This window comes from Hylobates moloch, unplaced genomic scaffold, assembly GCF_009828535.3.
Source record: "Hylobates moloch isolate HMO894 unplaced genomic scaffold, HMol_V3 SCAFFOLD_7, whole genome shotgun sequence".
NCBI lineage: Eukaryota > Metazoa > Chordata > Mammalia > Primates > Hylobatidae > Hylobates > Hylobates moloch.
Window position 1 is genome coordinate 90,055,520 of NW_026652282.1, and position 26,045 is coordinate 90,081,564.

The 26,045-nt window shown below is 39.8% G+C and overlaps 1 protein-coding gene across 2 annotated transcripts in view; it reads left to right on the forward strand.

The window, feature by feature from the left end:
* The window catches only part of VSIG1 (V-set and immunoglobulin domain containing 1), a 34,209-nt gene that overhangs the window by 3,162 nt on the left and 5,002 nt on the right, over positions 1 to 26,045 (forward strand). The window contains exons 2-5 of one of the 2 annotated variants that reach the window (XM_032757437.2): positions 10,031 to 10,194; positions 18,885 to 19,083; positions 24,636 to 24,791; positions 25,203 to 25,322. In XM_032757437.2, coding sequence (XP_032613328.1) covers positions 10,031 to 10,194; positions 18,885 to 19,083; positions 24,636 to 24,791; positions 25,203 to 25,322 — 639 coding nt within the window. Of the gene's footprint in view, positions 1 to 10,030; positions 10,195 to 16,580; positions 16,743 to 18,884; positions 19,084 to 24,635; positions 24,792 to 25,202; positions 25,323 to 26,045 lie in introns of those variants that run through there. The other variant, XM_058441609.1, reaches the window with a different exon arrangement.

The window sequence follows — 26,045 nt, forward strand, 5'->3', positions numbered from 1 at the left end:
AGTATATATATATATACTCTTTTGAGATGAAGTTAAGCTCTTGTCGCCCAGGCTGGAGTGCAATGGCACGATCTCGGCCCACCGCAACTTCCGCCTTCCGGGTTCAAGTGATTCTCCTGCCTCAGCCTCCTGAGTAGCTGGGATTACAGGCATACACCACCACGCCCGGCTAATTTTGTATTTTTGGTAGGGGCAGGGTTTCTCCATGTTGGTCAGGCTGGTCTTGAACTCCCGACCTCAGGTGATCCGCCCACCTCAGCCTCCCAAAGTGTTGGGATTACAGGCGTGGGCCACCGCGCCCAGCCTAAAAGTATTTTTAAATGTTGATTAAGTGTGTACATCTTGGATTATTTTTCTTTAATAATAAGCACTGGTTTTTTTTATCATTATTATACTTTAAGTTTTAGGGTACATGTGCACAATGTGCAGGTAAGCACTGGTTTTTAAAAGAGATTACACATATTTCAACCACATATGCATTTTTGTTTTGTTTTTAAATTTGGTCAAGTAGAGAGGGACATTGCGTTCTTGGGTTTTGTTTAAATCAGATACTAATCTTTACTTGGCTATTTATTCACAGTCCTATTGATGTAGAGATTTTTCTGACTTATTCAATTTTTAAATAATTTCTCAACTTAGAATGACTTAATCCAAAGGAAGGGAACTATTTTCCCTGACACTCAGAGAATCACCTCCACTTTAGGACTAAATTTGCACTGCCCATTGTCTACATGTGGCTATTGAAATTTAAATCACTTCAGATTAATGAAAATTATAAAGTCAGTTCCTCAGTTTCACTAGCCACATTTCAGGTGTTCGATAATTCTATTTGGGCTATTGAACTGGATGGTGCAGAGATAGAACATTTCCATCATCACAGGAAGTTCTGTTGGACAGTGCTGTAAGGGTGAGCTCAGAGGTTTTAAGTAATGTGCAGTAATTGAATGATGTGACATTTTAAAAAGGCTCATCTGGAAATATATAACTTTTAGCTCTGAAGCATATCATCACTATATCATGGTTGGACAACGTCCGAAAAACATCTTTTCTTCAGAATTTAATTGGTTATGATGCTAAGAATTGGGAATCTGGGCAATAAAATGGCCTGGAGATTTTGTTTTGCCAATTGTTACTTATTTACATGACAATGTGTAGTACCTCAAAAAATATTGTCTCACTTTAAAATTTGAAATTACCATTCTAATTCCAAGGTGATATTATTAAACTTTTGCAGATTTCTAATTAGTTACACATTTATATATCTTCTGTATTTAAAATGTTGGAAATGTTTGAATCAGATTTATATTTTCCAAATCCTTGATTTTCATTCACCTCTATTCTCATCTGTGCTATAAGTGGCTTCCTGCTGCACTGAGGGATGGCAGAGATTGTGTCTGTCGTGTTCATTATTGTTTCCCCAGTGTTTAGCACTGTTTGTGGCACAAAATGGGTGCTCAACTGATATTTGTTGCTAGGCTCCACAGCCTCTTCCATGGCTTGACTTGTGTGAGTACTGTGTGTACTCTGCCATCAAACACTTTTTCCAAGAGTGGTCTTCAAAGGGGGTTTATGGGGTTTTTTTTTATTGTTTTGCCTTATCTGTTCATAAATTCTCACCCTTAACCAATCTTGTAACAGATACTGGGTCCCAAACTAGAGAACAAAAATTATGGCCAAATAATATCTCTAAAATCTCTGTTTTTAGGGAATAAGTCTGGGAACTTTAAGGGCTACCAAAACCCCAGTTTTATCCTTTTTATTTTGGACACTTTAAAGACGTTTGGAAGTCATCATTTAAACACGGCCAGAGATGTGGCTAACTTCCAGGAGAAATGAAATGGGCTCTTTGAGGGTGGGAGGGAACCATCTTTCTCCAGTGAAATTTTTGTTGGAAAGATTAGCTGCTTTCTGAAAGCCAATTTCCTTTTTGGAGGAGGCATTATGGAAACCAGGATAGCATGGGGAGGAGAATATTGGGAAGAGGGAAACTGTATGGAGTTAAAAAGTGCTGCATTTATGTTTGCATTCAGGCAGTTTTCTTAATTTATCAGTGCATTGGTTGCCATGTAAATAGCCAGCTTCTGGCAGGAAAGCAGCTGGACCAAGTGGTCTGGCTGTGACAGAGAACACAGATATTGAATCCATGAAACCAAGAGTAATCAGTACAACGATTTTTTTTCTTTTACTTTTTAAAAGTGTTTGTCAATCCTTTAAGTTCTTTTTGTCTGGCTGCTGTCATTAAGTAAGAAAAATATAAAATAAATAAGTCTTTGGGTATGCAAAATTGGGAAGATGGACAGGAATTAGTCCCTCTATGCAATTTCCTCTGAATCTCTCATAATTTCTGTATCCTCATCCCTTCACCCTCAACCGTCCAACACCCTCTGTGACCCTGCAGGCACCTAGGACAGCATACAGAGCATCTCTTGAACTTGACTTTCTCTTCCAGTGCTTGCCTGCCAATCCTGTGTCCCATCCTGGAGAACTTTTATAGTCTTCGACATTGCAATGGATAGTAACCAGTTAATAAGATGAGCCAGTGACTGTATAGTGCTCCCCAAAGTGCCATCACCTAAAATAGCCCTTTGGAAAGTGTTCATATAGAACTGAGAATTTTAGTGTAGTGGCAGGCTGGATTTGGGTAGGGAGCCCTTCGGTGGTCCTCCAAATCCTATGGGGAGCTTAATTACTTCACCTTTCTGTAAGGCCAACAGTTCTCAAAATTTGTGGTCTCAGGACAATTTTACACTCTTAAAAATTGAGGGAGATTTCTGGTCTGGACATGTAGTACAGACCTGTTTTTTATTGTTCCTCCCTGCTAAGCACAAGTATAAACCCTAGAAATAATGCAAGAGACAACCAGGGAAGAACTCTGGAAGGTTGTAAGAAGAAGGCAAACTGGTTTGAGACCCAGGGAAAAACAAAGAGCAAGGGTATCCTATGTTTCCCACCCAGCAGAAGAAAGAAACCTAGTCCTGTCCATTCCTGATACCCAACTGAACAACAGAGGGCAGCCCAGGTAAGCTTATTCCTCCCTCAGAGTCCCTCTGACAACATCAGGTAGGCCCAACACCACAGTTAAGGGGGGATCTTCAGAAACCCCACCAACAATAGTGGACAAAAGAAGCATCCGCCTTCTCCCTGGGCCTGAGATGCCCCACTTTCAGCTAGAGATATCGAGGTGGGAGGGTAGAACAGACACGAGGCATAAAGTGATGGCAAGCGGCCCAGTCTGGGAAGGCTCTGTCTCAGTGGGTGTATGACTGTCCTCCCCTACCCATAGAGACACCAACAGTGCAGGGCGCCAGTAGAAGTGTCCCACCATACCTACCCCCACTGAGAGACAGCTGGAAGCCTGACCTAGGGAAACCTTTCTGCTCCTTCAGGCGATATGATCTGGGACAAATGTCAGCCTCAGTGATACCCGAAAAACCAAACAGAGCAAAATAATACTGAAAATTAAACTGCTGTTAGAACAACAGACCACAAAAGTAAGCCAACACCTGCATGCATGTGAAGCATAAATAATGTGACTGACTGCAAAAATAAAAAATGTAAATAGGAGTTTCCTAACATAGTGGACAAAATGTTCAATCAAAAATCATCTGTCATACCAAGAATCAAGTAAATCACAACTCGACTGAGAAAAGGCAACTACTGCCAACATTAAGATGAATCGGATGTTGGAATTATCTGACAAGGATTTCAAAGTAGCCATCATAAAAATGCTTCAACAATCAATTAACATTATCTTAAAACAAGTAAAAAAAAAAAGGAAACTTGCAGAAAAGAAAAAGAAGTTATAAAAAATATAAGAAAGAAGGAAATTCTGTCATTTGCTACAGCATGAATGAACCTGGGGGACATTTTGCTAAGTGAAGCAAGCCAGACACAGAAAGACAAACACCACATAATCTCACTTATATGTGAGATCTAAAAGAGTTGAACTCAGAGTTAGAGTAGAATGGTTACCAGGGACTGTGGCTTGGAGGGAGTGGGAAATGGGGAGAAGTTGACCAAAGGGTACAAAGTTCCAGTTAGAGAAGAGGAGTAAGTTTTTAAGACCTATTTTGCAGCATGCTCACCATAGTTGATAATAATGTATTGTGCATTTCAAAACTGCTAAAAGCATAAGATTTTAGTCTACACATGGGATACAGTATACACTGTTTGGGTAATGGGGGCACCAAAATCTCAGAAATCACTGCTAATGAACTTATCCACGTAACCAAACACCACCTGTTCCCCAAAAACCTATTCAAAAAAATAATAGATTTTAAATGTTCTTGCTACGAAAAAAACAAAACGAAACAAAAGATAAGTAGACCAGATGTGGTGGCTCATGCGTGTAATCCCGCCACTTTGGGAGGCCGAGGCAGGTGGATCACTTGAGCTCAGGAGTTCGAGAACAGCCTGGGCCACGTGGTGAAACCCCATTTCTACCAAAAATACACACACACACACACACACACAAAATTAGCCGGGCATGGTGGCTTGTGCCTGTGGTCCTAGCTACTCGGGATGCTGAGATGGGAGAATTGCTTAAGCCTGGGAGGCAGAGGTTGCAGTGAGCCGAGATCACACTACTGCACTCCAACCTGGGTGACAGAGTGAGACCCTGTCTGAAAACAAAACAAAACAAAACAAAAAACAAAAAAAGGATAAATATGTGAGGTGATGGATATGTTAATTAGCTTGATGTAATTATTCCACAGTGTATGCATATATTAAAATATCACATTGTACCCCATAAATATATGCAATAATTATTTGTTAATTAAAATAAAAATTAAGTTAAAAACAAGAATTTTAAAAATACATACTTCGCAATTGTCTACTATTTTTCTAAAGACCCTTATAATCTATAGGTTCTTTCTCAGTTTTCTTTTTTTCCCCCTTGGAATTAGTTTTTGAATAAAACTGGCTTGTTTGTCCCCTCCTCCCCAAAGAATATAAATTATAGAACTGTAAAATAAAATACCAAAAATGAAAAACTTGCTGATGGACTCAATAGAAGAGCAGAGATGACAGAAAATAGAATCCATATCTGGTGAAACTATCCTTCAGGAATTAAGGGGAAATAATTAAATTCTCAGTTGAAGGAAAACAAAAAGATTTGTTGCTAGCAGACATACTGTTAAAAAATAGCTAAAGGGATTTCTTCATACAGAAAATAAATGATAAAGAGCAATCAGGAAGGATGAAAGGACAACAGAAAGAGCAGAAATGTAAGTACATAAAGTAGACTATCTTTTAACTCATGACTTCTATAAATCATATTTGATAATTGAAACAAAATTATAACACCATTTTATACTCTAGACAATGATATTTAGCAGTGGGGAAGGTAAAGGAACCTAAATGGAAGTGAGGTTTATACACTACAATCAAAGTGGTAAAATATTGATATGAGTAGACTGTTATGACTCATATATGAATGTTGAATACCCAGAGAAACCACTGGGAAAACTCTACAAAGATATATATTTTAAAACACTATGAATAAGTCAAGATGGAATCATAAAAAATGCTCAAGTAACTGTCAGAAAAGCAAGAAAAGGAAAACAGAAGAATAAGAACTAAAGAGAACAAACAAAAAACAAATAATAAAATAGCAAACCAGAATAATATATCAATAATTACATTAAATAATTATATTGAATGTGAATACAACTACAGTAGTCCCCTTTTATCTGTGGTTTTAATTTCTGAGGTTTCAGTTACCCATAGTACAGTACAATAAGATATTTTGTGAGAAAGAGTGTGAGTGTGTGAACACAATCACATAATTTTTACTACAGTACATTGGTATAATTGTTCTATTTGTTAGTAGTTATCATTGTTAATTTCTTACTGTGCCTAATTTGTAAATTAAACTTTATCATAGGTTTGTGTGTATAGGGAAAAAAAACATAGTATACATAGGGTTCAGTACTATCCATGGTTTCAGGCATCCACTGGGGGTCTTGGAATGTATCTCCCTGGAATAAGGGGGAACTACTCTATATGCTACTCACAAGAAACTCACATTAAATTTGATGACATAGGAAGATTGCAAGTAAAAATATACAAAAAGACATACCACATAAGTATTAATTTTTCAAAAATCTGGAGAAGATTCATTAATATCTGATAAAGTAGTCTTCAGAGCAAAGAAAGTTAGAAGAGAGACATTACCTAATGATAAATAGATCAACCCAGCAGGAGGATACAATGATCCTTAATGGGTACACACCAAACAACTAAGTCTCAAAATTCATGAATAAAAACCGATCAAGCTAAAAGAAGAAAGAGACAAATCCACTATTATAGTTGGGAACTTCAATACCCCCTCTCAGAAACTGATAAATCTACTAGACAGAGCATCAGTAAATATAGAGAAGATCTGAAAAAGACAATCAATTAACAGGATCTAATTGAATATTTTTACGATTTTATATTGGTTTATCCATAGTGGTTTTAAATTATATCTCTTTGTATAGAACACTCCACCCAACAACAGCAGAACACGCTTTTTTTTTGGCACCTACAGAACATTCACCAAGATAGATAATGTGCTTGGCCGTAAAACAAACCTAAACAAATTTAAAATAATTGAAATCATACAGAGTATATTCTCTGACCACAATGCAATGAAACTAGAAATCTGTAGCAGAAAAGTATCTAAACACGTGGAAATTAAACAACACTCTTCTAAATAATCCGTGGATCAGAGAGGAAATCTCAAAAAGAATTTTTTAAAAATACATAGAACTGAATGCAAATGAAACACGACATATTGAAATATGTACCATGTAGCTAAAGCAATTCTGAGAGAGAAATTTCTAACACTAAATGTTTACATTGGAAATAAAGAAAGGTCTTAAGTCAATAACCCAAATTTCTACATCAAGGATCTAGAAAAGAAGACCAAAATAAACCCAAAGCAAGCAGAAGGAAGGGAATAACAAAGAGCTGAAATCAATGAATTTGAAATAGAAAAACTATAGGGAAAAATTAATAACACAAAAATTTGCTTTTTTGAAAAAAATCAATAAAACTGACAAACTTCTAGCAAGACTAATAAAAAGAGTTAAGACCCAAATCACTAATATCAGAAATGAAATATGGAATATCACTATAGATCCTGCAGTCATTAAAAATATAATGAGAGAATATTATGAACAACTATACATTCATATATTTGACAACTTAGAAAAAAATTGGCCAATTTATCCAAAGCAGCAAACTACTATAACTCACCCAATATGAAATAGATAATCTGAATAGCTCTATAACCATTAAAGAAATTGAATTCATAATTGTAAAAGCTCCTACAAAAGAAATCTCCAGGCCTAGATAGCTTCAGCAAATAATTCTAGCAAACATTTAAAGAATTATTAAGATCAGTTTTACACATTCTCTTCCAAAAAATAGAAGAGGAGGAAACACTTACAGCTCATTTTATGAGGCCAGTATTATCCTGATACCAAAACCAGACAAAAACAGTACAAAAATAGAAAACTACAGGCCAATATCTCTTTCATGAACTTTGACACAAAAATCCTTAGCAAAACACTAGCAAATTGAATCCAACAATATATGAAAAGAATTATACACCGTGACCAAATGGGATTTATTTCAGGTTTGTAAGGCTGGTTCAACATTCAAAAAGCATTCAGTGTAATCCACCATATCAACAGGCTAAAGAAAAAAAATATGATCATATCAACTGATGCAGATAAAGCATTTAACGAAATCCGATACCCATTCATCATTAAAACTCAGCAAGTTAGGAATAGAGGGTGTATTTGTTTCCCAGAACAGCTGTAACAAATTGCCACAAATGGGGTGGCTTAAAGCAAGAGAAATTAATTCTCTCACAGTTCTGGAGGCCAAATGTTTTAAATCAAACTATTGGTTTCTTCTGAGGTCTCTGAAGGAGAATCTGTGCCATAAGTCTCTCTTAGATGGCTGCTGGCAATTCTCGGTATTCTTTGGCTTGTAGATGCATCATTCCAATCTCTGCTTCTGTCTTCACAGAGCCTTTCCCTTTGTGAGTCTCTGTGTTAAGCCTCCCTCTCCATTTTCTTATAAGGACAACAGTCATTGAATTTAGGGTCCGCTCTAAATCAGTGATTATCTCATCTCAGGATCCTTAACTACATCTGCAAAAACCCTATTTCTAAATAAGGTCACATTCACAGATCCTAGAGGTTAGAAATTAAACTTATCTTTTTGTGGGACACAATTTAACTCCCTACAGAGGAGAATTGCCTCAACTTGATAAAAACACCTACAAGTAACCTGCAGCCAACATTATACTTCATGGTGAAAGACTGAACTCTTTTGCCCTATGATTGGAAACAACGCAAGGGTGTCCACTCTCATCTCTCTTATTGAACATAGTACTGGAAGTTGTAGCCACTGCAATTAGGCAATAAAAATAAATAAAAGGCCTACAAATTGGAAATGAAGAAATAAAATTCTCTATCCCCAAAAGACTTGCATCTAGATTATATAGAGAACCCTCAAAACTCAATCATTAAAAAACTAAACAATCCAATTAGAAAATGAGCAAAGGGTATAAACAGATATTTTGCTGAAGATGTACAAATGGCAAATAATCCCATTAAAAGATATTTAGCATTATTATCTATTTGGGAAACGCAAATTAAAACCATGATGATTATATTACTTCATACCTGCCAGAATGGCTAAAGTAGAAAACAGTGACAACACCAAATGCTGGTAAGAATGCAGGACAACTGAATCCTTTTTTTTGGTGGGTGGGGGGGCGGGGGAATGTATAAAGGTACAGTCATTCTGGAAAACAGCCTGGCTGGTTTTTAAAAAGAAAATAAAATATGCAACTGGCATATGATCCAGCAATTGCACTGTTGGGCATTTGTGCCAGAGAAATAAAAATTTATGTTCATGCAAAATCTGTACCTGAATGTTCACTGGAGTTTTATCCAATACCCAAAAACTAGAAACAGCCCAGATGTCCTTAAACGGATGAATGGTTAAACAAACTGTATTACATATATATCATCGGGTACTACAAATCAATAAAAAACAACAAACTACTGATACACACAACAACTTGGGTGAAATTTTAGATAATTATGCTGAGTAAAAAGAGTCATCAATTCCAAAAGGTTACCATGATTCCTTGTATTTAACATTTATGAAATGACAGAATTTTAGAAATGAAAGCCAGATTAGTGGTTGTCCATGGTTAGGACAGGAATAGGTGCAGGATGGAGGTGAGTGTGATTATAAAAATGTCAACATGAGAGGTTTTCGTGGTGATGGAACTGTTCGATATCTTGACTGTGGTGGTGAATACACAAATCTACACATGATAAAATATAGAATTAAATGTGCATGTGCACACACACAGCAGTATATGTAAAACTGGAGAAATATGAATAAGGTCGATAGGTTTTATCAATGTCAGTATCCTGGTTGTGATATTATACCATCATCTTGCAAAATGCTACCATTGCTGGGAACTGGGTAAAGTGTACATGAGATCTGTCTTATTTCCTAGAACTGCATGTGAATCTACAAATATATAAATAAAAATTTCAATTAAAAATTATTGAGGACCCCAAAAAGAAACTGATGTGTTTTGCCTGAGATTTACCTGATTTTGAAACTATAAGTCCCACATTCAAGGAATTCCCATGGTACTGGGAAAACTGGATCAGTTGTTCTCTATACTCCCAGACAGTTTTGGGTCCCTGGACAAGACTTTAAAAACCTGTGTAAGGCCACCCTTAACACAGAAGAAATTCTCAGTTCAGTGTTATTACCACACCATCATCTAGAATTTGAGTATCTTCATATGATAATTTGTTAGAAACTCCCCTCCCACTACCCCAGTGAGCCCCAAGAAAACTCAGCTTTCTTGTACGGTTTATTCTACCTTCTTCCCCTCACCTTGGTTTCCTCAAATAAGATGTCTTTGTAAGTGTTCTGTGATGAAACAGTGTTATCAGAATGTGAGTATGTACTATTGATTTTTTTATGATTATCTTTTCAGGTCAGGTTAGTGTGGTGCAAGTGACCATCCCAGATGGTTTCGTGAACGTGACTGTTGGATCTAATGTCACTCTCATCTGCATCTACACCACCACTGTGGCCTCCCGAGAACAGCTTTCCATCCAGTGGTCTTTCTTCCATAAGAAGGAGATGGAGCCAATTTCTGTAAGGACACTTTTTCCTAAACTCTTCCCCTTTTATAGTTCTGACTGAAAACTGTTGGGGTAGAAAAAATGTGAAATGTGAAAGAATGGCATGCCAGTGACAGTAGTGGCAGGAGTCTCAGATACAAAAAGTTTGAAGACAGCTGTATAGAGAAGATCATCATCTAAGTGACTTGACTCTTGTCCTCTCTTCATATTTAGTTATAACCCATTATCTCAGATCTGTGTAGGTCCACATCAAGTGGATCATGTATTTTAGAGAAGACAGAAATGGTTCTTCTCATAGGTGAAACTAACAGTAATTCTGAAAGGGCTCTCCCTCCACCTTTATCTTCCTATTATTTCTAGAAGAAACTAGTTCAAATGCAAGTCCTGATTGATCTGCAGATCTCTGCCAAATTTAATATCTAGGATCTGGCTGTCAAGTGAACTAGCTCACTGTGCTAGACTGAGGCCTGACAGAATGAGACTCTTCAGATGGGTGAAGAAGGGCCATAGTAGTGATGAACCCTGCTTAGTTCATCAAGAACAGCATGAGGATAGAGGACAGGGGATGGAGTGGGTAGGCATAGGGTCAGGGGGAAGAGGTTGCCAGAAAAGGATGGGTTGAAAGTCAAGGGAGGAGAATGATTTCACATGCAAGCTGCCTATTCCCAGGTTTCCTTCATCAGGCCTTGAGGGAAGTTCCTTCTTTAGCCCAAAGATTCAAATTGTATACTCAAAGGCGTGTGTGTGTGTGTTTGTGTGTTCATGCACATGTTTATGTCAGCACATATGCCATGCATGCCTACACATATCCCTTGATGGAAAAGGTCTGTAGCTTTCATCAGGTTCTCAAAAGGTTGCATGACCCAAAGCAGAGTTTAGAGAAGAGACAAGTCAGTGTGGTTTGGAATAGTTGGATGCAGCTGAATTGGGCCTTGAAGGAAAGGAAAGGAAAGGTTTTGATTAGTAGAAAGATAGAGGGAGAGCAAGTTGAGGAGGCTGGGGGAGGCTTAGGGACAGGGGTGGAGAAGAAGGAAGGCATTAGTTTAGAGGAGCCACACGTTGGCCAGTGTCACTTCAGCCATCACTAGTCCTTCGGAAGTGCTGAGTCCTCTGTTTACAAATCCTGAGCATTTGTTTAGCAGGAAATGCCATACAGGGGGAGATTCCATCAATGCCACTCTCTAGTCCAAGTTAAACAATTTTGCTCGATACTGGTTACCTTGGAGAAGTGTCTGAATCACTCTGTACCTCTCTTTAAAATATGGTAGATCAGCAATACCCATGGGGAATCAACTGACATAATGCATGTGAAAAATATAAAGCCCTATAAGTTTTATCCCTTGTAAACACTGTTGTGATTATCATCTTCCACAGCAGCACCACCACCAACAGTGCATCTACCAGTTTCCATCACCCGAAATGTCCAGACCCAAGGCCTTGTGTGTAGGAGTCAACTAAGAAATTATTGCCTTCTTTTGCAGGATGTTCTGTTAGATTGTAGATGGCAATAATCACATGACCTTTCTTCCTTTTTGAAATTCAATTTCCAGACTAGTCTTTTCAACACATTCTTTATCTGTAGGCTTGAAATCCTTCTCATTTTGCCAGGTGGGGCTGGATTTAGAGAGACCTTGCCAATGTACTTTGAAATATTTTCTGCTTGATACTCAAATCAAGATGTTCTCAACTGCCTGAAGGATGGGCAAGGCCACAAATTTTTATTTATGCCTCCTCTGACACTGGGATTTACAAGGCCACCTCTTGGTTGAACTGTGTGTCTAGTGAGGAACTGGGAGGGAGCTGCAGAGCCGAAGGATCCTGTGACCGGCAATGAGCTTTTTCGCTTTTTCTATACCAGGAAATGCAAGGGAAGAAGATATGGTGATTGAATTGAGTGTGGCCTGAGCCCAGAACATCTCTTAGAAGCACTTTAAAAAAAAAAAAATCTGTTAACAAATATTTATTGAGTAGCTTATTTACTCGCCATTTGCTTCATTCTGCAAAATGTCAGGTACAGGTGGGGCAAGTAATTTAAGATATATACTCTTTTGGAATGTCCACATCAAAGGGGGGCCTCTGCACTGAGGGGCTGGATCAGGCAAAACGTGCTCTCTGATCTTAAAGCTACATGATATCTGTGTTACGCCTGTGCCTTAGCTGCATAGAAGACAAGCTTTTGTGTTTGTATTGCTCCCACAGCTTGGGAGCAATAAAAACTATCCCCCTAAAGGCAAATTTTATCCTCCTTCTATTTTCCTGTCTTTCTTTAGCTTACCCTAGCCAGATCCCCATTACAACCATCTTTAGCTCTCTACTTCTAAAGAACTGGAGTCCTTCCCCTGACTCCCCATATCCTGCTGGCATGGGCTTCTCACTGCTTTACCAGATGAGTAGTTTTGAAGTCCTAGTGGAAACCTCCTGATGAATGTCAGTTCTTCTTGCTCTGCCACTTATTTATTGACTGCGTGATCTTAGACAAGTCGTTTGACCTTTCAGTTTCCAGTCTTTAAAATGGGGCTACTTACCTATCTCATAGATTTAATATGAAGATTAAATGGGATGATGCTTGTGAAGCACTACGAAGCCTTCTACCCAGTAAGCATTCAGTGAATGCGAGCTCTTATTATTGGCATCGTCACTTACAAAATGGCGATTTTGCAAAATCCCTGTTCCCTCCATACCCCTGGTGATCTAGAGGGACTGACTCATGGGCACTAGGGAGCCTAGCTCAAGAAGATACACTTGAACAGGGACAGAGCTCTTCAGCGCCATCCTAGCCCAAGATCAGCTTTGAGTTCCACTGCTCACCAGGTCACTGTGGCTAAAGGGAGGGCCCAGGCCCTTTCTCTACCTGCTTCTTATCCCTGAACTGACAGCCTGCTCAACCAAGAGGTTGCAGACATCCTGTGTTGAGGTGGTATTTTTCAAAATGGGATTTGGCCTCCATTTCAAGACTGTTTCCTCTTTGAAAACATTCAAAATTCTGTGGAGCATGTTGTATGTTAATCTAGGGATTGCTGGTGGAACATTTATGGGAGGATAAAAAGGCTGCTGCACTATTGGACAATTATGTGATTTATGGGACTAAGGTGTTGCCAGACATCAGTGGTCACACTGACAGATTCAGTTCAACTCCTGGGTTGATGTGGCAGTATACTGTATAGCATTCAGCTCTCAGATCCACCCATTTCTGCTCAAACACAGCACAGCTCGTGCCTCAGTACTGAGGGTATGGAGGAAAAGGCAGTCAGTCAGTGTCTAAAAATGACGCATGCAAGAGACGCTCGGGGAAGATGTAGCTGGACCTCTCAGGTAAGAACACTTATTGGTGTACTACTGGACTTCTTCATTGTTTGGAGACTCCAGGGCACTGGCACCAGCTTTAGGAATGGGATGGGAGGGTCTGACTTTGGTAACGATCAAGATCAGCACAAGCCCCTGACAAAACTGGGACAGTCTTGAGTTTACCTTCTCACATCCATGTCTGGAGTTCTTCTGCCTCTTCCTAAAGGCTCAGGACCCTATTGCTGCGCTGATCAGGGCAATGGCCAGCTCTTTTCATAGTCCCTTCTTCACTTTCCTGAAATCATTGTGTTAGATTAGCAATTGACTCTGAGGCCTGGTATTCCTCAATATCCAGGGGCTGATGTTATCTCTTACTGACTATCCCCTTTGGCGAATAGAGACTGAAGTATCCCACAGGTCTTCCCACCAAGAAGGCCAGGATATTCATTAGCATGGTGCGTCTCTCAGAGAAACATTCCTCTCAGAAAATATGAGCAGCTTTAGATAGTCAGTCCCTCAGCAGGGAATCTCAGCTGAAACTCTAGGCCAGGTATGGGCAGGCTAACATGGAAATTTGGAGTGGTCTGGTGCCTTTCTGGTCACACAGATGGCTCATCTTCCATCCAGCCTGTTAATGCTAACACTACAGAGACCTTACCTGTCCCTGAACAGACCATGCATTGACTCTGCTTAGCATGAATCTCTCAGACAATACTTATTCTTCAATAATGTTCATAGTGAAAAATACCCTTTGCCAGTCTCATAAACAACTTAGACAACTTCTTTCCCAGGACCTAGGGTTCTTATGTTCTCTGGCTTCTCAGGTTTTACAACCTGAAATACACAGGACAGAGCCACACAACAAAGAGTCGTCTGCCCAAAATGCCAGTGTCACCCCTACTGAGAAATACTGCAAGTTCTTCCCTACCCCACCATCAAGTTTATGTATTGTGTCCCATTCACCTTCTGCTAAATCTGACAAATTAATCTCATGGTAAAGTGTTAGGGACTAGTGAAAGCTTATTTTATTCTCTTCTAAATAATGCATTGAATCAGGGACCTTCCATGCTTTCTTCCAAAAGGAGCAACTCAAATGGCAGATACCCAGGCAAATGGCAGGTTGGTAAGAGAGTTGGTTTGGAAGCAAGAGAGTCTTTCTTTTGGTATCCTATTTCTTCCACATGCCATCCCTGCACCGCAATACAGTCCAAGTAAAATCCTGAGCTTGTGATCTTTGCCACTTTGTACCTGCACACCCCTTCCCTATCCCATGGCTAGCCCCTCTATCAGCAGTACAAGAAAGCAAGAAGTTGGAAAGGAAAGAATGGGTGGTTTGCTGTGGACCTCCATGTCCTCCACCTTCCCAGAAGGAATCTGCAAAAGCAGCTCTGGAAGCTAACTCCAACTCAGATTCAGAGAGAAAGCAGACTGAATTCTTTCAACCCTTCTTGTTTATACTCCATGCTTCTAGTTAGAAAGCAGTGTCACTAAGCTGAGGAAAAAGTCTTTTAGGACAAATCTGGTTCCCAGCTGCACGGCCTTGTGTGAATAGGAACTTGGCACAGTAGGAAGGGAAAGGTTGCTCTGCAAAGAACTGAGGGGCCTACAATTGCAGCTGGCAAATATTGAGGGCATCATGTGGTGAACATACTCAGCATGGGAAGCATCATGCCAGTAAATAGCAATAATTGGCAGGAGAAAGGTTGGGCTGGAGCAGGGAATGGAATGGTCCCAAAAGGAGAAGGTTGCCCAGGAATCATCTTTCTCATCTTAAGGAGGACTGTGAGTGCCATCTTAATATATTCAGTGGGAATCAGGAGGTCTGAATTCCAGGTCTGACTGTAAATTGTGTGACCTTGGGAAAATGGCTCCCTCTATTGAGGCCTCGGTGTCCTTTTTTGTATTAGAAAAGGATGAATTCGAGTTTACTAACCGCAGGCCTCTGGGTCAGATTTGGCCAGTGGATGTATTTCAGTCGGCCTGCCCAGTATTTTGTTTGTTTGTTTCAACAGTTTGAATGTCTTGTTTGTGTTGACTTTTCTGTTCCCTGCAGTCCCCATATCTGTTATGAGCTTACCACTACTTACCAGCCCCTCCCAGCCATTTCCCATATTTCCAATATCCATCGGGCTCCTGAAGGCCCCTTAACCTTAGAAACCACAAACCAAACTATCTCACAAAGGTCTTATAATTAATGTGCAATTATGACTCCACCCATCAGCCTCTAGCATCACCCTGGGGGCAGGCAGAGAGGACCTTGGGAGAAAGCAGGGCAGTCTACCACGAACCCAAGCACAAAGTGCAAGTGGGTGAAAAATTAACCAGTGCCCCTTAAGGGAACACTGGGATGGATTTCCTTAAAAAAATCACCTCCTCCCCACCTCCACCCAAAGATGTGGCCCATTGTACATCCAGGGCTTTTTCTGGATCTCCATTGCTTTGATATCTAAATTGATAATATTCTTTCTTTGAAAAGTGTACAAGCCACACAGGATCATGGGCCGGGCTTTGGCCACTGTTCAGCTTTGATTTTTGAAAGAGTTATTCTTTTATGGAAAGTGGAATCAAGTTGTAGTCCTTCCTATATGATTAGATAAGCAATTTCAGGAAAACACTTCTTTCTATTTTTCTTTACAAGGATGGTGTGACTGTGTGGACTTCCCCTTAACAGAAAGCCCCTCCATGTATGTGTCTGGCTGCTGCTGTCTACCCCCAGGTATTTTACTTCTCACAGAGAACTGTGAAGCCAAAGCCTTGGCTCTTTTAGGTCTCCATTGTTAGCCCTCACTAACCCCATTTCTGTCTCTAATACCTTTTAGTGTCAATCGTGAGAGGGCAAAATGTATTAGACTACAGCATGAGGAGCTAGCATATAAGAGGTAGTAAAGGTCTTTTTCATAGGTAAGGTTCCAGGGCCTCATTGCTTATATACTCATTTCACTTTGACTCATGCCCAACTATGGGACTTTTACAGTGGGCATGGACACATGGATACAGTGGACACTTTTACTTCTTTTCATATCCTAATTCTGGCCCCAAACACATAATTTTGGCCTCAAGATCTCTGCAGAAATAAGGTCCTTTTCACCTGGATCCTCTGGGACTTGCTGTGGGCCTCAGGCATGACTGATGCTGTATCTCATTGTGATGTCATCAAGCATCAGTATAAACAGGGCTGATGTTTTACACTGTCCACAGTCTCCTTGGGAGGTGGGGAAGTGGCCAGATGTTGAGGCTGTGAAGGGCACTCTTGATGGACAGCAGGCTGAACTCCAGGTAAGAAACAACAAGACCTCAAACTGTCAGTTAGAAAGTAAATAAGCCCTATGCTGCCTAGTGAAATTGAAAGCCTGATAGCGTGGGTGTCAACTCAAATGAAAGTAATCCTCTGATGTATTGAACCTCCTTCTGTCCCACTTGAATACCTGGAGTTAATCCTGGCTTTCTGGTTTGGAAGTCAAACAAGACCATTCTGGGGCAAGAGTTTGTGATTTCAGTAGGTGTGAATGAATGAATTATAAATGGCTGCATTTATAATGCAGGCAAGAAAGCACGTTGATGTTAGAAAAAATAGGAGAGAAACAAATAGTTTCCTCTGTAAATGTACTCTTTTCCTGGGATTTTTCCCTCAAAATCCAGCTTTCTGCCTTAGTTTTAAAATATATTGACTTTCTGCTTAAAGGAGAATACATCTGAATTCATCTAGACAATATCTTTTGGTTTTCTAATTGCTTTCCCTCTTTTATTGGCCTATTAAGGTAAAGCCCACAGTACAAGGAATTAGGAAAATTGGATTCCAGATCTGTCTCAACCGTCAATTTTGTCTTTTATTTTTTAACCTCTCTGGGCTTTGGTTTCTTCTGTAAAGTGAGGGAAGTGAATTAAATGAACTGTAAGGCCTTCCAGTAGATTTTATGAAAAATTAGTCTCACCAGACTAAGACAATACAATTTATTGAACAATAACAATCACTTGAATAATGTACATTTACATGAAACCAACAAAATATGTACATAGAAGGTGTGTATTATGAAGGGACCTCAGGAATTACCTAATCCAGTGATTTCCAAGCTTCATTCATGTACCATCTACATGATTTTTGTCATATTTGTGTATCACCAGCACTATTTATTATTTAATGTTATTTTCTGTATTGACTTGTTTTCTTAAAATCTTAAAAAATATCTACCTTAATCTACCCTACGCAACAATATTCAGGAAGTCATAGATTTGATGTGCTAGATTTTTCTGTTTCTAATACACATTCAAATTTGTAAGTTTTCATTTATATACTACCTAAAATCAAGTTAAATGCCTATACTTGGTAAATACATATCATACTTTGGAAAACATTACTCTCTTTTCTCATTCAAATGCGGAAAGTAAAGGTTGGAGAGATTAAATAACTTTGTTTCTTATCTAAAACCAGGTTGCCATGGAGGCATGACTAGAGGCCACCTCCCCTAACTATGTCACAGTGAGGGGCAGAGCTGTGACTAACTCAGGCCACCTGACCCCTAAACCAGGACCCTTTCCACCACATCATGCGCTCCCACAGTTGCCATTATGATCTAAGTATCTATGCTCTTTAATAGAGATGGGACTAGTATCCAGATCTTAAGTTTAATAAGTTATAATAATAATAAATGAGCCCTCGTGGCTTCAGATGGGTCATTTAATCTCCCTGGGTCTGAGATGCCTTATTTGTTTAAATGATAGAAGAATTCCAGTTCTGCCTTCTGCCACATGGGGAGAAAGATGGTAGCTATCATTGGCTGAGCACTTCCGAGGTCCTTTACTAGATTTCTTAGTTTCATCTTCACAACACCACTATAAAGGGATGGGACCAGATGATTTCTAAGATGCTTTTCTGCTTTGCTTCTAATAAACAAAACAAACTCAAGTTAGTCTATCCAAAAGAGTAGGTGTGTCTAAAAGGAGCATTAACATTTGAGCATTTAAGGAAACCAGATACTCTCACTGGGTAAGGTAAATTCAAATTTTAAGAAGTTTATAAAATGGTAAAAAAAAAAAATGATGGTTTTGGTTTCCCATCAGACATTTGTGTTCTACATAATGAGTTTCTCTCAGGTGGATTCATTAAGTGAGGATGTCGATCTCCTAGCCCAAGCTTAGGTGTTGAATCCTGTCAGCTCCAGCTGCCTCCTCCTCTGTAAGATAGGCATACTAATCCCTGCCCTGATGACATCACAGAGCTGCTCTGAGGGCAAAATGCACTGCTGTGAGCAAACTACAGTGCCCCAATGAGTTGAGAAACCTTGGCCACAGGGACCTGTTCCTGGTGGGGGAAAGATGCTGCTTCTTTATCAAAGGTAATGTGTTTAGAAGAAGCTTTCAGGTAGCTTATCCTAGTCCTGGACACTCTCCAGTTCTCATTTCTGTTATTTTTCTGTCTAGATTTACTTTTCTCAAGGTGGACAAGCTGTAGCCATCGGGCAATTTAAAGATCGAATTACAGGGTCCAACGATCCAGGTAATGCATCTATCACTATCTCGCATATGCAGCCAGCGGACAGTGGAATTTACATCTGCGATGTTAACAACCCCCCAGACTTTCTCGGCCAAAACCAAGGTGTCCTCAACGTCAGTGTGTTAGGTATGAGCACTTTTTTCTGCCCTTTCTTTTCTTGGAAAAAGTTAGGACACTGAATGAGCCAGGACAGTGAGTTATGATGCCAATTAAGTCTCTGTAGGTAAATATACTCCCTAATATTTTCATTATCAGGGAAACAGAGACAAGCCACCAGCCTAACCAATACAGTAACACTGAGAAATCACTCATAAAACACGCAGAACAATTGTGCAAAAGGGCTGCCAAAATGACAGCAGTAGATGACCCAACCTCCAGTGATCCCTATCTCTGAGGGATGGAATGAGAGCAGATGAGACAATCCACTGTCCCACAAAATGATCACTAGCAACTCTTTTAGAGGAAACCTCCATTTACAGCCAGATCTACCTGGGGGAGACAACTGTCAACTTATTATTCCTTTTAAGCTCGACACAATTCCCACCATTAAATTATTCTTTTAAATAAAGACAGGAGAGTCCCTTTTTTAAAATGCTAATGTTATTTGGAAAAAGGACTGAAATTAATCTAGTGTTGAGAATCAACATATTTACATACAAATATTCATTATATGATATTGGGCAAGCCATATCTGCTCTTAAAATGAATTTGGAATCTCATTTGTTCAGTATTTATTGAGTTACAGTGATGGAGGTGTTGTTTTTGCCCTTGGGAAGCTCCCAATTTTGGCCATTTCTAGAAGTCCTTCCAATCTCTGTCTGAGAGGACAATGTGGGCTAAGCTTCCATCTGCAGGCTGGGATTGGGAAGTATCGAAGCAAGGGATGAAAGGGCTGCCAATCCTCAACTCTTACAGACAGACCAGTTGAGATGAGCATTTTCCCACTTCTAGGTAGCCCCAAATGGAGCTGATCTAGTCATTGCTCCTCTCAAGCTGTGTGCACACATCACAAGAAAGGAGGAACTACGTCAAATCAGTGACTTAATAATTGAGTAGCTTGGAAAAGCAGCAATTGGTAACAAGGTGCACACCTAAGAGGACTGTTTACAGTTGTCCTGGCTTGCCACTCAGGTAATGCCACAAAGGAACCAGCTGATATTTACTGTGAGGTTTGCCACTGCATCTACCCACCTGGGAAAGAGGGAAAGGTACCTAAGAGCTATTTTTTAAGAGTGGGTTAGCTTAATCAATCATATTTTTATCTTACTGAGTTCTGTGCCAGGAATTGGGGTACAGGAACAGACAGAGAAGTATTACTCAAGCACATTCCTGGGAGAGTTTCTGTTCCAGTTTGGAAGACTAGTGTATTGGTCTATTCTTGCATTGCTGTAAAGAAATACCTGAGACTGGGTAATTTATAAATAAAAGAGGTTTAATTGGCTCACGGTTCTGCAGGCTGTACAGGAAGCATAGCAGCTTCTTGGGAAGCCTCAGGAAACTTACAATCACGGCAGAAGGCAAAGGGGAGGCAAGATGTCTCACATGGCTGGAACAGGAGGAAGGTGAGGGGAAGATGCCACACACTTTTAAACAACCAGGTCTTATGAGCACTCACTCACTATCACAAGATCAGCACTGAGGGGGAAATCCGACCCCATGATCCAGTCACCTCTCACCAGGCCCTACTTCCAAGATTAGTGATTACAATTTGACATGAGGTTTGGGTGGGGACACAGATCCAAACCATATCAACTAGTTGTACACATGGGAACTAAGTGGTGTGCTATAAATGCCAAAGCATCAAACTGGCACTCAGAAGACCTGAGTTTTAGATCTTACTCTGTACTCAGTGACCTTATACAATTCAGTCCACCTTTCTCTGACCATTGTGAGATGAGGTTATAATTTCTGCCCTGTCTTCTTTACAGGTTTGTTATGAACAGTTTTGTTATTTTACCTATAAAATGAAATACTGGAGATCAAAGGGGTTTTAAATGTTCAAAAACTGGAGGGATTAGCTAGTGATTTTCTGTTGCTTCCTGGTTCTGGGATGTTCTGACCAGAAACAATCTAAAGAAGCCAAGCCTCTTCATCTCAGAGCTTGGAAATAGCCCTGAGATAAAGTTAGACAAGAAGGTTAATATTCTTAAATTTAAAGCTCAGAGGATCCCAAATCAATTTCCATAAGAAGTTGAGGGTCACTTCCTCTCAGAGGTGTTTTTTCCCATGAGTCTTTGTGTCAGGTAGCTCTGTGTCATGACTTTTCCTTAAGCAGCCAGGATCCAGACAAGGTAAGAGGCAGAAGGGTCTGTGGATTTCCTTGTTTGTTTAGGAACTCTAAAAAATATTGTTTTTATTAATTGGGCAAAGAACAAAGGCCTCCTCCAAATTTAGGCTTTTTGGAAAATTTGAGACTGCTAATTTTCTCTAAAAATTGCAGTGACTATTTGCAATTTTCAAATCTCATTGTATATGAGTGCCAATTTTGCTTGCCCTGACTGAAAGGTGAGGCAAGATGGGGACAGGTGGGTAAGAGAGAGGTTAATTGTGGGGAGAGGTGTTGATATTTCCTTAAAGATGACTCTCATAGCAATGTATCTTTCAGATGTTTTCTTACCCAGCAGTGAGCATCAGTCCCATGCATTTACTCGTTCGTGCATGAATTCATTTAACAAACCCTGAGCACACGTGCCAGTTACTGTGCTAAGCAATGGACATGGGGAGATGTAAAAGATAGGGTCTTAGCTCTCCAAAATTCAGTCTAGTGAAGGAGACAGACGCGTAACATAAAAGCTTTCAGTGGAGGTATGAGAGGAGAGCTATGAGGGCACAGGGGAAAGGGCAAAAAGCTGTATCAGGAATTGGAGAAGGCTTATTGAGGAAAGTGACTTTTGTGCTGAATGTTGAAGGATGTGCAAGAGTGTGTGACGAAGAAGAGGGGCTGAGATGGCAAGGCACAGTTTAGGTGAAGGAAACAGCAATGGGCAAAGAACCAGGTGGTTTGGATGGCCATTCATTTGAGAGCTTTCCATTAGGTATGACAACCTTGGAAAATTAATCCCTGAAAAATACCCAGATCAAGTTTGAATAATTATTTTGTGTGCATTTGGAAGGAGCATCATCTACCTTCCGCAATTTGGCACATAAAAAGAAGATGATTGATTTAGGGAAGGTTTAAGAACCTACTGAAGCACTTTCTTTTTTCTTTTTTCTTTTTTTTCTGAGCTGAGCCTTTTCCTCCCACCCCAATTCTATTGAAAGCAATAAAGCTAAATGGTAGATCAATGGCTTTGCCAGTAAAACACCCAGGTTCCACTGGGGACTTTAACTGGATGAAATGTCAGTTCAATCCTGAGTCAGTAGTTTTAGAAAATATATAGGTTTGGGACTTGGTTCAAAGTGATTCACTAAATGTTTTGTTAATAAAAAATAAAAGGAGAAAAATATTCTAAGCCAAAAAAATGCCTATCTGGGTTTGATTCTGGGCTCAAGAAATGAGTGCAAGTCATTCCAGGTTTTTGCCATAATTTAGTTCAAGTCCTGGTGTCCAACTTTGTGATGAAACACCCCCATTTAATTTTCTGTTCAAATTGTTCTATTCTGCTGTAAAGGCTATAAAATAGCCATCTTTTTAAAAAGGCAGTGTCTAAATCTAGTGATAGCTGCAATGGACTTCTGGTTAAATAGCTTAGTTTAGGATAGGCAAATCCAACAAGTTGTTCCTATCTGAGAAAATCATTGGTAAGAAAGAATAAAGAACTAAGTAGAAGGATATTTCTTTTAATTAAAAGACACCTGCTTGAAAGATAGGGCTAGTAAAATGTTTAAGAATTATAGCTATATGCATCTGTCTTCTCGCACCTGTGTACAGATAGTGAGAGTCTGGGATGGCTGAGCTGAGCAGAAGTCAATGGGAAAGTAACTTTAGTAGCAGGAATTAGTCCTGCTGTGGCCAACAGAAATTCCAGGTTAGGCCCTATATATATTATTGTATTTAATATTTGGATCAGCCAGAGGTTAGATAATCTCTTAGTCACGTTTTACAGATGAGTCAACTGAGGTTTGGCTAAGTTAGGTAACTTGCCTACACAGATCCAGGGTAGAGTTACAGAGCCCATATTCTGTGTGGATCCAGAGCTGTGCCCTTAACCACTGCGTCTCAGGTAAGAGCTGTAGGACTGAGTAATATGACATATGTCATGTCTAACTCACCTAAATTAGAGAACCTAAGCTTTGAAGGGTTCTAGAGCAAAATGAAGATAAGCAAGGTGAGTTGGAAAGTACAGAAATTTATCTCACTGTCTGTATATAAGATAGGTATGTAAGGTGTATAAGATAGATGTATAGATATAAAATAAATAAGATAGATAAGAGATATAAGATAGATATGTAGATATGATAGATATATAAATGTATAAGATATATAAGATAGAATAAACTGTGCAAAGTAAGATGAATGAGGAGATTCAGATTCCCAGCTTCCCACAGGACTTCTCCCCTGACGTGTTTTCATAAGCAGCTAAAACTCTATGTCCTGGACTCACCTCATTAGTACCCCTTCCTCCTTGTCATGCCTTCCCCTAAAACCTGTTCCTCCTGCTGTGGTCTTGGAGGCCTCTTCCCCTCTCTAAAGTCATCTCTCATCCCTCTCCCACCTCACTTTAGAACTGTGTCAAAGTTACTTTTGAATTCCTGGTGCCTAGTCCCGTGCCGGGCCCACAGAAGGCATGGGTGCTTGCTGAGTGAAGGATGAATAAATATTTCAGTGCTGAGTAGCGTGCACCCCCCAAATGGACTTCCCCTACTGATGATGCACACAGGCAAATTCAAACCTTTCAACTATTTGTGTCACCCACAGATGAACAAATGCAAAAAAAAAAAAAAAGAAAAGAATCATAAGAGAAAAGAGAAATACAGCATTAAATATTTTTAAAAGAACAATAGGTTATCTCAGAGTATTTAAGGGTTCTATTTTCCTTTAAAACTGTGCTTTTAAAGCATAAACTATGTTCCTAGTCATTTAGTATTTGCTTATATTTGGCTGTTTTAATAAAGGCATATTTTAAGACACAATGAGGAAATTCATGGTTATAAATCTGTGGAGGAGGCAGACAGAGGAGTCACTATTTGAATCTTAATGGCCTCTTGACTAGAAGGGCCCTGCACCTGAAGTGCTCTACTCCCACCTGGTGGTGCAAGCAGAAAACTGCCAAATTCATTTTAACAATTTTTTTTTTTTTTTTTTTTTTTTTTTTTTTTTTTTTTTTTGTGGCGACTCAGTCTCACTTTGTTGCCCAGGCTGGAGTGCAGTGGCGTGATCTTGGCTTACTGCAACCTCTGCCCCCCAGGTTCAAGTGATTCTACTGCCTCACCCTCCCAAGTAGCTGGGATTACAGGTGCCCACCACCACGCCCAGCTAATTTTTGTATTTTTAGTAGAGATCGTGTTTCACCACATTGGCCAGGCTGGTCTCGAACTCCTGACCTCAGGTGATCCACCTGCCTTGGCCTTCCAAATTGCTGGGATTACAGGCATGAGCCACTGTGCCTGGCCAAGAATTATTTTTAAAAAATAAATAAACACACATATTCTTCAAAATGAAAGTGAGGAAGTGACTGCAATTGTCACAGACTGCCATTCATCCTAAAGAATTTTTATTCTTTGTCATTGCCTTACAGTGAAACCTTCTAAGCCCCTTTGTAGCATTCAAGGAAGACCAGAAACTGGCCACACTATTTCCCTTTCCTGTCTCTCTTCGCTTGGAACACCTTCCCCTGTATACTACTGGCATAAACTTGAGGGAAGAGACATCGTGCCAGTGAAAGGAAACTTCAGTAAGTGTAACCTGCAGTAGATCCTGGAAAGGCCTGGTGTCTGTGGTTGGATGACAGCAGGAGTGTGTGGTTGGCTGCTTGACCTTACAGTTCAATCTTCTTGTTTTCTCAGTGGTGGCGGGTGGGGGGCAGGTAATGTAAAAAGAATGCCTGTCTCCCAACACGATGACTGTGTTCTGGTCTACTCCCCAAATTCTAAAAGCCAGCTCAGAGATGGTGAATATGTAGGGAACAGGCATGGTCCCAGGTGAGTTAGCACTGGAACAGTCCTGAGGGGCCTAGTTGAATCCTGAATATCTCAAGAAAGAGAGGCCAATATGGGGGAGTGGATGGACATTGAGTGATCTGTTACACTGATGTTATCTGTACGCACAGAAGAGATCTCAAAAGTCTATTTCCTGGTTTCAACAGACCCAACCACCGGGATTTTGGTCATTGGAAATCTGACAAATTTTGAACAAGGTTATTACCAGTGTACTGCCATCAACAGACTTGGCAATAGTTCCTGCGAAATCGATCTCACTTCTTCACGTGAGTTGACCATACAACTTTAACAGTTTCTCCTTAAATCAAGTAGTCTGGGCCTGTCAGCCAAATAAATTAGTTAGGATCCCTGGTTAGTGCTTCCTGCTTCTCTGGAGATTTGTGTGCTTTATATACAGGCTGATATGATGAATGACCATCCTAATATCTAATGCTCACATAATAATATATGCCAGATGCTGCTCTAAATCTTTTACAAAAAGCAATTTGTTTCGCTTCACAAAATCGCTAGAAGGTAGGTATTACTATTCAATAATAAAAAAAGAAGCCTTTCTGATAACAACAGGCTGAATTTCTCTTTGTGATGCTGTTGGTAAATCCAGGTGACACTGTAGCTCTGACAAACATATACCTTGCAAAGATCTGCCACTAATAATAATAGTATTATAATAATAACACTCGTACCCACAATCACAGTAGCTACTATTTGTGGAGCACGAATTATGCTGAGTATTATCTCACTCTTTCCTCCCAACCACCCCTCTCTAGGGAGGCAGACTATTGTCGGACTCATTTTGCTGAAAAGAACACTGAAGCTCAGGGAAGTAAATGACTTGCCCAAGGTCATCCAGTTAGTAACTGGCAGAGCCAGGATGCCTCTAAACTTCAATTTTCCTATTCAAAGGTGCTTACTCACTCTCTGAGTGTAAGATTTAAGACTCCTGGAATTGTCCAATTGAGGTGACCCAGGGGCAACCCCTCACAAGGAAT